The following is an 11437-nucleotide window of genomic DNA, read 5'->3' as shown; positions in this document are numbered from 1 at the left end:
TGTGATTCACCTTTATATACAGATTATGCGCAACATTAAAACTATGAACTCACCAACCTTTGTGTTGACACTTTTAAGCATGTTTATTCTCAGGTTTCTAGAAGTCTTCCGCTGTTTGCTTATATGTGATACAAGCTATGTGCATGAAGTCATACATGCTTTATTCAAGAAAACTTTGCATTAACAAAATCAACACCGTGTATCTTATTTTGACTGCATTGTCAACGGATGTATTATAGTAAACTATTATTTATGGTGATTGTCTATATGTAGAAATCATCAAACGTTGAAAACCTTAGAAATTGATATTCATTTATTGTGTACCTTTTGAAAAGAATGCAATGTTTACAAAACGTATCATATAGAGGTCAAAACCTCACTATGAAATCAAAGAATGATGTATTCGTTCAAAGGGATTTGGACGGGTCGTCACACACTGTTATGGGGACTAATGTTGATGGATCGAGGTTGTGTGTCAATGGTTCAGAATTAAGATTCGGGTCTGTGTTTGAATCAAGAACGAATGTGGGTTTTGATAATGGTCAAGAAAGTGTACATGAATCTAGTGTTGGTGTTGGGTTGGGTCAGGTTAGTGTGGGATCCACAATTGTTAGTAGCCCTGGGGAGGGACCAACTGCTACTGAAAATTCAACGGACAATGGGCTGGAACAGGTTATTACATTTGGGTCAACAGCAGCCCTAGTCAATATCCCGAATGTTGGTGATAAAGAAGTGCAAACTGATGGGCCTGTTGGGACGAGTGCAGGAACTATTGTGGACCATGTACTTGTTTCGGATCAACCTCAACCGACTCTTGGTTTTGCTGAAAAGATGGAGGCTCTTAATAAAGAAAAGTTGAAAAGAAAGATTAACTCTAATGGACGTCGGTGTGACGTTTTAGAAAGTAAATTGGCAAGAACATAGTTGAAAGGGGGTTCGGGTTCAGGTCCTTTTTCGCTTAAAGACTGCGATAATGACTTGGCATGCGGAGAGACGATTCAATGGGCATTTATCGACGCAAAACAAGTTGGTTCTTCGGGACCCTTATCTTCGGATTCTCTGGGTACTAGTGAGTGTAGAGATGTGCACGGGGGAGTTAGTGGTGTTGAGAGAAAGGTGGGTTTTTTTGAAGAGCTTTTAATGGAATGGTTGCTTCCACCTCCCGTTCCGGGTGTTAGAATTGGAAATGGAGCTTCTTGTGTCTCATCGTATGAAATCACGAATCAAAAAGGAAAGATGTTTAATCGGTTGAAGGTGAATGGTGTGGTGGTCAAACCAGTCGTCAAAACTCGGAAAGGTAATGCGAGTAGACGGTAAGATGTTTGCGGTTGTTTGGCTAAGTTCATGTGTTTCTACTTGTAAGTTTTCATTATATGCATTCTTTTGTTTTGTTTATATATGTTGTTCAAGGGCTCGGTGTAGGTTAGTTTGGTAGTTTTGTTATATCCGAGCTTTGTTGTATTTCGTTCTGACTTTGTATTTCTCGTTTGACTTTTTCATCTTTCGATGAAGAGGTTATGATCTATGTTATCGTTATTTTTGCCAAAAAAAAAAAAAAAATTACCACGAGTCCATTATGAAAGTCGGTGGCTTCCATAATTAATTTTAACAAAGGAATCATTAATTCATTTATTTTACCGATCAAAGGTTTATCAACAACCAAAATACTTTATTAGATTGTTGGATATAGGGTTGAAATTTGATAATCTCGGATAAACCTTTGAATCGTGTAAATAATTTCTTAATATAGTATTTCGACCCCATATAAATATATTGTCTTAAGGTTACACGAAATCTTAATTAAGATAAGACAAAGGTACAACTTCAAAATAGACAATTCAAATTTGAATTCACGAACATAGATAATTTGTATATTGTAGTAGTTCATGTTTTCATCATTTCATCATGTAGAAATTTAAGACAAGCACTCTATATTTATAAAGATTGAAAGGTTACGCCTTTTGGGGAAAAGGTGTGACACCTTTTAGCTAAAAGGTAACCATGAATGGTTACACAATTTCATGAAAAAGTTACACTATTTCATGAAAAGTGACACCAATCCATAATAGTTATGTCTTTTGGCCAAAAAGACACTAACTAACAAACACAATCTTTCACATGGATTAATCAAGCAGGCTTATACAAGCATACACTCCGCACTTTCCTAACTAGTATTTGAACTTAACTTGAAATCCCCTTGCCTCAAGTAAATCACCATCACACAAAATGGTCGATGATACTAAAATTACTAACATTGATTGTGTAACAGTGAACAAATAGTGTCTAAAGTCTGTGCTATCACTTCTAAAGCATTGCCATATTTTTCGATGACTTGTTAGCTATACATATCGTCAAATTATTAGTTTAAAAATGGGCTCGTTCGACAAGTTAAGTTTAATGATCGGGAGGCTTGATTACCCGAAGTTTTACCTTCTGTTGGGGAGCCAATGTGCTCGTTATAGGAGAGTTTCCTTGCTTACTCAAAAAAAAAAAATTAAGTTTAATGTAAAGTTTAATGTAACAAATTCACGGAAGGTTGTATAAACAATCACATTATCCACAGTATTAACTAATTTTTTTTTTTCAAAATAGTAATATTTTCTAACTATATTACAAAAATCGAAATTCAAACAATTTTTTTTAACAATAGGTAAACCAATGATCGAATTGACGGTTTACCAGTTTTGGGGCCAAACCGGTGTTTCATTGGCCGGTTTGGGTCCCCAGTTACGTTTTATAATATTTTTAAGCCACATGTGCCCTAAAAGTTCAAACCGGCATTTCGAAAGCCGGTTTGTATTTATTTATTTTTTTTATTTTTCATATTATGTTATGTTTTTATTATTTAATATATTATTATGTTTTTCATAAAATTATTTTTTAGTTTATTAATAATTATTAGTTTATTAATAATGATTTTATTTTTTTATTATGTAATATAATTTTTAGTTTATTAATGTGATTTTAAAACGAGTTTTCAATTAAATTATTCAATATAATAAAAATACAATCATTATAATAGAAGATAATAACGAGTTCTCATTAAAAAAACAAACTATTACAATCTTACGTTTACGTCTATGCCCATGTTTGTGTCCACCCGTACCACATGGTGGTGGAATTGAAACCCGGTCGCTCTTTCGGAGTTGCTGTGGTTCTGGTTCGGGCTCATCATATCCTAGATCCGCCGCATCATGTACATTCTGATCAACTTGTGATGTACCTCCCATATCTGGGAATGCCAAGGAAGAGTTTCGCCGAACATATGATTGAGTTCATTGAGATCCCAAATCAAACGCGGAGTTCCTTGGAGTTTGATGTCCATATGATGGACTTCTCATATCTCCCATTCGATGAGGAGAGTTCCTTGGTGTTTGATGAGGGGTATTACCAAAACCATAATCCCCTATGGACACGTTCTGGTTCGGGGTGGCACTAGATTATTGACCTTGATTTGTATACTGAGGGAAACCATAATTCGGCCATTAGTAGTGTGTGTACCATAGAACTGGAACCCCAGATCATGCTGAGTTGATGTGTGACGCCCATCAAATGATGCGGAAAGTCAACAAAAGCCTGCATGTTTGGTTGACTGTTTGGTTGCATTTGAGATGTAGCTATCGCGCTTATCCTTGTTAAACCCTCCTCCTGCACAATAGGTAAATGTAAAAAAAAAAAAAATATTAAAACCAATTCATTTCACACAAATGCTATAAAATAATTATTTTACTTATATAAAGAATCTCTTCCGTTGCCCAATCACGATATTGGTTGGCGGGTTGTGGTCTCCTAATATCACGTATTACCACTGTTGTACGCGCGTAGTACCACGGAAAGTAACGATTACTTGTGCCCGTGCCCACCCCCGACATAGGAATATGGACCTTCAGAGCTCGGTCATACCACTGACTTATGTACACAGCTTGCGGGTTCGTTAGCCTTATATCCGTATTTGCTCTTGATCGTAGGGTTGTGCCGTGTATGGCATGATGCTGTTGCGGTGTGAACAACAAGTCCGGCGGCGGAATATCCTGAATCCATCTGAAGTGTCTAGATACCCAATCTGGGTGATGCATCTCAATCATAGCCCAAATAGAATAGCGCCACGGTATGTCCACATGTTAACAACAGCTCTACACTCAGCGGGTAATCGGTGCATAATCGTTCCATACGGAAGCCAAAGAAACTTCAACAACATAATAAAATATCAGTTTATTTTAATATCTACATATAATTTATAAACTTTATATGTAGATTTATATATCCTCGTTATATACTTCATTCGGGCGTATCCCCACATATTGATACACGTACCTACGCGCATGGCGCTCGTGCATATCACGTGCAGTGCGCACGTCCAGAATATTTCCAGAGGTGCGCACGCGGGTATTGCTTAGCGCACACGAAAGCAATCGGATATGATTTTATCCATAATTAAACGTGATCCTTTTCTAACTATAAACCCGTTATTTATGGCTATTATTCAGTAGGATCTAGAACCTAATTATGAGGTGATCTAGGGTTAGGGTTTTATGATAAATACGACCCTGAACCTCCTTCACAGAACACAACATTTTCTGTATTACTCGAACTTACGATTGCATCCAGAAAACACTTACGGTAACAGGTATGTTCCATGAACATAAACCCTATGCAACCACCTTTAGTGGCCATTGTTTCGGCAACTGCCATCAATGGTGGACGTAGCTTTGATCACCCTTCCGTAAATTCTCATCTCAATAATGGTTATCCACGGTAAACAGGACCGGAGATCAAAGCTATAAACGTTCTTAAACACTCCCTCATGCACTCAACATCAATTTTACTATTTGAGCAGATTTATGTTCGATCACTGAAAATGTTGTGTGACACGTACTCAATACATGTGTGGGTGTATCTACGAAGCTCTTTCGTCCATACCACCTACATTAATGAAAGTAACTTATATAGTTACAAATAATCAAAAGAACTAGAAGTAACATGGAGTATATAAATTATAAATAATATACCTCACACATACGGTCCATCCAACGGAGCATTGGATGTAAAGTCTATATCTTGCAGAAGATGTGGTGCAAGACTAGGAATTCTTTCATACAACCATTGTTGTACTAAAAGCATCACACCATTTATGCCTGATTGGTCTGTCTTTTTAGCTGTACAGCACACATTTCTATATACATGTGCGAGCACCGCACTACCCCAACTCAAACGTTCAAAGTTGATGAGGTGATACACATAGTTTAACGGGGCAGTTGTGGAATTACCATTGGGGAATAGAAAGGAAGACAAGGTAGCTAACAAATAAACTCTATCTCATTATTGGTTTGATTTAATAGTCTCACCAACGGGCTCATTCAACTCCTTGCATATAGCAGATATTAAGATGTGTCCTGATTTTATTTTTTTATGATGAACATATATACGAATATAAAAAATATATATACGAATATATATGTATATATAATACGTATATAATATATATATGAATTATAGTTCAATACATATATAATATATACGTATATATATAATATATAATAATATATATACGAATTAATTTAAATATATAATAAATATACGAATTATATATATATATATATATATATATATATATATATATATATATATATATATATATATATATATTTACGAATTAAATTTAAATATACTAATATATATAATTAATTTAAATACATAATTAAATACAAATTAATTACATTTAAATATACGAATATATATAATTTAAATACAAATTAATTAATTAAAAAACTAGTTATATATTTGGTTAAAAACATTCTACCAATAGGGAAGTGGAAGGTATGCGTCTCCGGCGCCACCGTTCAAACAACGCTGAAATAAGTGCGTGTTCCAATAGTTGGTATCCTATTTTGAAAATCTGCCCTAAACCGATTTGTTGAATATAATCGTAAACCCGTGCATCTCTAAACTCGTCTGCAGCTTTGAGACCTTCCATATGATGCCATAAACCCCGATTCGGTAGTCTTGGTTTAACTTTTTCGGATCTATCAGGAACAGAAGCATCTTCAACAGCACCCATAAAAACCTTGTACGCTTTGTGAGTTCCTTGAGATTGTAAAAATAATAGTGATTCATCGAGCGGAGTTGCTCGAGGTTGGGCGGGATTCATTGTAAAATCGTGTATGTGTTTCAAAAAATTGAGTTGGATATGAAGGAATGACACAAACCGATGAACCAGATGTCGGTATATATATTGATACAAAACGGGCTTTCATTTGTCAGTTTGTACACGTGGCCTTTTTTTGGTTGGACAGTATTAAAGACACGGATTGAATGATAAATGAAAGGTGGTTGGTAATTGAAAACGAATGAATACGAATGAAAATGGAAATATTTAAAGTCAAAGTTGGAACAAAAGACTTTTAAAGTCAAAACATGACAATAGATTTGAGAAAAAGAAGTATATAATTTAATTAATTAATTAATTAATTAATTAATTAAAACGATATTGAAAAAAAAATAGTAACACATTATTTTATTTATATCAGTCAAGTTTATAGTTTTAAAGTTAAAATTGTATTTTCAGTATTTTATTTTAACTATTTTGTAAACACTCATAAAACCTAGAGTCTTAAATAGTAAATTCCTTCATTTCATCTTCTTCTTCAAGTATTTTCATCGTGAACCGGTAAAAACCAATAGAAGTATTTCATCTTCTTCTTCACTTATCCATTTAATTGAATTAGAAATACAAGAATTGAATGAGTGAGGTGTCTGTTTTTTATTGGATATGTATGCCAAACACGCTACACCTCTTCTCGTGAAGCTCCTAACGCGCCATCGTGATTTTCATTTCACACGCCACATTATGGCGACATGGTGACGTGATGGTGGTAAATTTTACCCTATCACACTGCGTTAAGTATTATCTAAATATGTTGACCTTTTAATTATAACTATTGTTTGAACTTTTAAATCAATAAAATAAGAGTCTGTACAAATAATATATAGTGAAAATTCGCAAAACTTGAAATGATTTTTTTAGTTAAATTACACCTTAAACGTTGAATTTTTTTTTTTACCCCCAATAATTCCCTTCAACCTCCGCCACTGATCATAGCGAATATTAATGCAAAATAAGTTATATTTTACATATAATGAGTTGTATGGTAACCATCAAAGTATCAATGGTAATAACATTTAATGGAAAATTGATCATTAAAAATTACCTTTATTTGGAAAGTAAGGATACGATCACCAGCAGTCAGGGGCAGAAGATAGTGGATGCCGGAAGGGGTGCTCGCTCGTCCGACTTTAAAATAAAAAAAAAAGTTACACTAAATATTGTTTTTTTACTAAAATATAAGGTTTTTATTAGTGTACCCCATCTCACTAGTTTTACCCCCTTCGTTGTCAAATTCAAGTTCCGTCACTGCCAGCAACATCAACCAATATACGTCTACCATGAAGACTCGGTGAATTCCTTATGACTTTGAACATCAAATTTCCGTTAACATTAGTCAAACCAAATACTTCATCTGATAGTTTATTTCTAGTTAACATTGAACATACACTAGTCGGCTATAAAATGGCCGGGATATATGGATTCATGTATTTAAGTGGTGGAACATACGCCTACCATCTAATATGCAAAGCACTGAGGTCTTCCTTGGAAAGGGCCACTCGTTTTCCTCATCCATTGGCATCGTAATTTGCAAGCAATTAAATGGGCTACGGAGTACATGATTTGAAAAAATAGAAATATGCCCACATTCTCTAAATAAAGGCATACAAGTCTAATGGTGTTTAAAGAAATTCAACTTAAAAGCTACGAATGGTTGTCTAACAGGAATAAAAAGATCAACCTCGGGCGGAGTAAATAGATTTCCAATCCATTATCTTTTGATATAGATGCGAGCACAAGGACCGGTATTGGCTAAATAACAGGTAATGTCATCACTGCACGCCCCTCCTAGCGGATTATCAGGTTTAAGGGGGTGAAATGGGTGACATTTCAGCTGCTTCATCACTAATTTTGTTTAGTACTGTGGTTTTGATCATGGCCCAGCTTGTTTCAAGTCTGTCCACTGCTTCATATTTTTGTTTCAAGTCTTTCCTAATTCCGTTTGAGGGCTGATGTGCAGCATGATTCGTTTCTCACTACTTCATATTTTGGTTGTAAAGTTTTTAGCATAATAATCATGTGTTTTGTGATTCTTGAATCGTGTTTGTATTTTATTCTCGTGGATAGTTTTTTGCCATGCCCTTGTATGTAAACGTATTAATATTTGATGATTAACGAGGATGTCGGTTACATTGATTGGGCCAAATGGGCCTGGGACAGGGGCCGCGGGTTGGGCAAGGGTTGATGGGAGGATGAAAAGGAGATTGGTCAGGGTCAGGAAAATGATCAAATGAGAAGCCATTTTGATTTTTGAGTGGTGAGTATTGTTAAGTGCTGAGTTGTTTATATAGGATTTGTGGGGTTCTTATTGGAGGTGAGGGTTAGTAGGAATGTGGTGGAATGAGTTGGTTTAATGTTAGGAACATGTATAAGACCATTCCCATCGGCAAGTGATGGGGAATGTCTTCATCACCTTCGTGGGAGGGCACCGATGGCAATGGTGCCGCCCTCGACCGCCCTCCACAACCCTCGCCTATTTCACCCTGGAATTTTTCATCAATAAGCATATTCGAGAATGAAGGAAGTGTCTGATTGTGGCTGTTTAAACGGCTATATAGCCGTTGTAATATTTATTTTTATTTTTTTAATACCTCCACTATATATATATATATATATATATATATATATATATATATATATATATATATATATATATATATATATATATATATATATATACACTACTATCCCCATATAAACATACATCACACTTTTACTCTCATCCCACACTAATATATATCACACTTTTAAACCCTCAATATTACTAAAAAATCACTAAAAATGGGTCCAAAATTGGATAGTCTCACAAAATATGGAATAGATGCTGCGAGTTCAGATTTTGGTAATGTCGCACTCAATCTGCTCGATATGATAGACCTAGAAGAAGAAGAAGAAATCGTCGAACCGATCCCAAGAGCGCCTAGAAGATTTTTATATAGAGATCTAGAGGGAACCGGTATGCGCTTATGGAATGATTATTTTTCAGATAATCCCACTTTTCCCGGGATTATTTTCGCAGACGTTATAGAATGAGTCGGCCTACGCATTTGCCAAGGTATAATTAATTATTATCAAGAACCTATTCCGGATTATTTTTTATATTTTCATCAAAGGCGGGATGCTACCGGGTTGCTTGGTTTCAATATTTTTCAAAAATGCACATCCGCGATACGACAATTAGCGTACGGTACTGCACCTGATGCTTTTGATGAGTACTTACATATGGGTCAACAAACGTCATACGAATGTTTGAATAATTTTTGTAAAAGTGTATTTCATTTGTATGATGTTGAATATTTGCAAAAACCAACTCCACAAGACGTACAACGTCTTATAACTACGCATGCTGAAGTACACAGTTTTTCGGGCATGTTGGGTAGTCTAGATTGCATGCATTGGGCATGGAAAAACTGCCCATATAGATTCAACGGTCATTATACAAGAGGTGATCATGGATACCCAACAATCATGTTAGAAGCGGTTGCATCGTATGACTTATGGATTTGGCACGCTTATTTTGGACCCACCGGTTCAAACAACGACATCAATGTGCTTAATCAATCCGATTTATTTAACGACCTACTTCAAGATAATGCACCTGCGTGTAATTTTTCGGTTAGTGGGTGTAATTTTACTAAAGGTTATTATCTAATCGATGGGATATATCCTGAATGGACGACTTTGGTTAAGTCTTTCAAAAGTCCACCTACCCCTGAATGTGCAAAATTTAAAAGGTTCCAAGAAGCTGCCCGAAAAGATATTGAACGGGCCTTCGGAGTGCTTCAAGGTCGTTGGACAATAACTAAAAACCCTTCCCAATAATTCTATGTTGAAAGAATCCGAAGAATTATGCACACTTGTGTTATATTACACAACATGATCACCGAGGACAACGGAAGGGCAATGTGTGACCTTGAAGAAAACTATAGGCCCGCTCGTCGTACAAGGAGATCAATTGAAGAAAGGGTTCAAGCGCACATTCGGGTTAATAAAGAATTGCGAGATTTCACCATTCATCATCTACTACGACAAAAGCTCATCGGACACATTTGGAATCTTCCTGCAAATTTCCGTGTTCGACACGTACCACAAGTTGGGCCTTCCGGTACAACCGCCAATGATGACGAAGACGAGGACTACGAAGAAGACGAAGACGAAGACGAGGACAACGAAGAAGACGAAGACTGTTACAACAATGATGAGTAGTTTAATAGTGTTTTTTTTATGTTTAAGTTTATGTAATTTTTAATTTATGTTCAAGTTTATGTCGTTTTCCTTTTTAAAAAAATGTAACCGTATTAACCTTTGTTGTTTAATAAATGTGATGTTCAAAAATAATTTTTTATTTGTTATAAAATAATAATAATAATAATAATAATAATAATAATAATAATAATAATAATAATAATAATAATAATAATAATAATAATAATAATAATAATAATAATAATAATAATAATAAATTGAGGAAGTATGTCATGTCTAACGACCCGTCCTAATCCATCCGGACGAATACATTACAATTGATTACATCGCGAGGTACTTGACCTCTATATGATACATTTTACAAACATTGCATTCGTTTTTGAAAAGAAAATCTTTCATTACATCGAAAGTTGACAGCATGCATACCGTTTCATAATATATCCAACTATAATTGACTTAATAATAATCTTGATGAACTCGATGACTCGAATGCAACGTCTTTTGAAATATGTCATTAATGATTCCAAGTAATATCTATAATATGAGCAAATGCACAGCGGAAGATTTCTTTCATACCTGAGAATAAACATGCTTTAAAGTGTCAACCAAAAGGTTGGTGAGTTCATAGGTTTATCATAAAACAATAAAATTCATCATTTTGATTGACCACAAGATTTAAATCCTGCATGGTACAAATGGGCCCAAATCCTATACCCACCTGTAATGTACATACGATATCTTTTAAATACAGTACACCTTTCTCGTGTACGAAATCATCTTTCATAAATCTTAGTAACCTTACACATATCTCGTGCACAAAAATAACATACACATAACATGTGTATAAAATCATTTTCTCGATACATAACATTCATATCAATTGATGGCAATTATCATGTCCACATAATTCAATGGTGGCAATTATCATGTCCACATAATTCAATGGTGGCAATTATCATGTCCACATAATTCAATAATAATCCGCAGAACTTCTGTCTGCATAATAATTCATTCGAGGAATGTTTTGCTTGTGTCTATCTCGTCAAACAATTATAAAAGCATTTCATG

At 34.9% G+C, this 11437-nt stretch overlaps 1 protein-coding gene across 1 annotated transcript; it reads left to right on the top strand.

The window, feature by feature from the left end:
* The first annotated feature begins 8944 nt into the window (after positions 1–8944).
* On the top strand, positions 8945–9985 carry LOC139854625 (uncharacterized). The gene is made up of 2 exons (XM_071843921.1): positions 8945–9119; positions 9345–9985. The coding sequence occupies exons 1-2, from the start codon at positions 8945–8947 to the stop codon at positions 9983–9985; spliced, it is 816 nt and encodes a 271-aa protein (XP_071700022.1).
* The last annotated feature ends 1452 nt before the right edge of the window (positions 9986–11437 follow it).

This window comes from Rutidosis leptorrhynchoides, chromosome 6 (genome assembly GCF_046630445.1).
Source record: "Rutidosis leptorrhynchoides isolate AG116_Rl617_1_P2 chromosome 6, CSIRO_AGI_Rlap_v1, whole genome shotgun sequence".
NCBI lineage: Eukaryota > Viridiplantae > Streptophyta > Magnoliopsida > Asterales > Asteraceae > Rutidosis > Rutidosis leptorrhynchoides.
Note: the sequence above shows the minus strand (reverse complement) of the source record. Positions and strands in the feature narration are given on the sequence as shown.

Excerpts from the sequence above, each read along its gene's own strand:
- LOC139854625 (XM_071843921.1), top strand. The coding sequence starts at position 8,945 with ATGGGTCCAAAATTGGATAGTCTCACAAAATATGGAATAGATGCTGCG. Across the intron at positions 9,120-9,344 it reads TAGAGATCTAGAGGGAACCG|CGTACGGTACTGCACCTGAT; the intron begins GTATGCGCTTAT and ends TACGACAATTAG.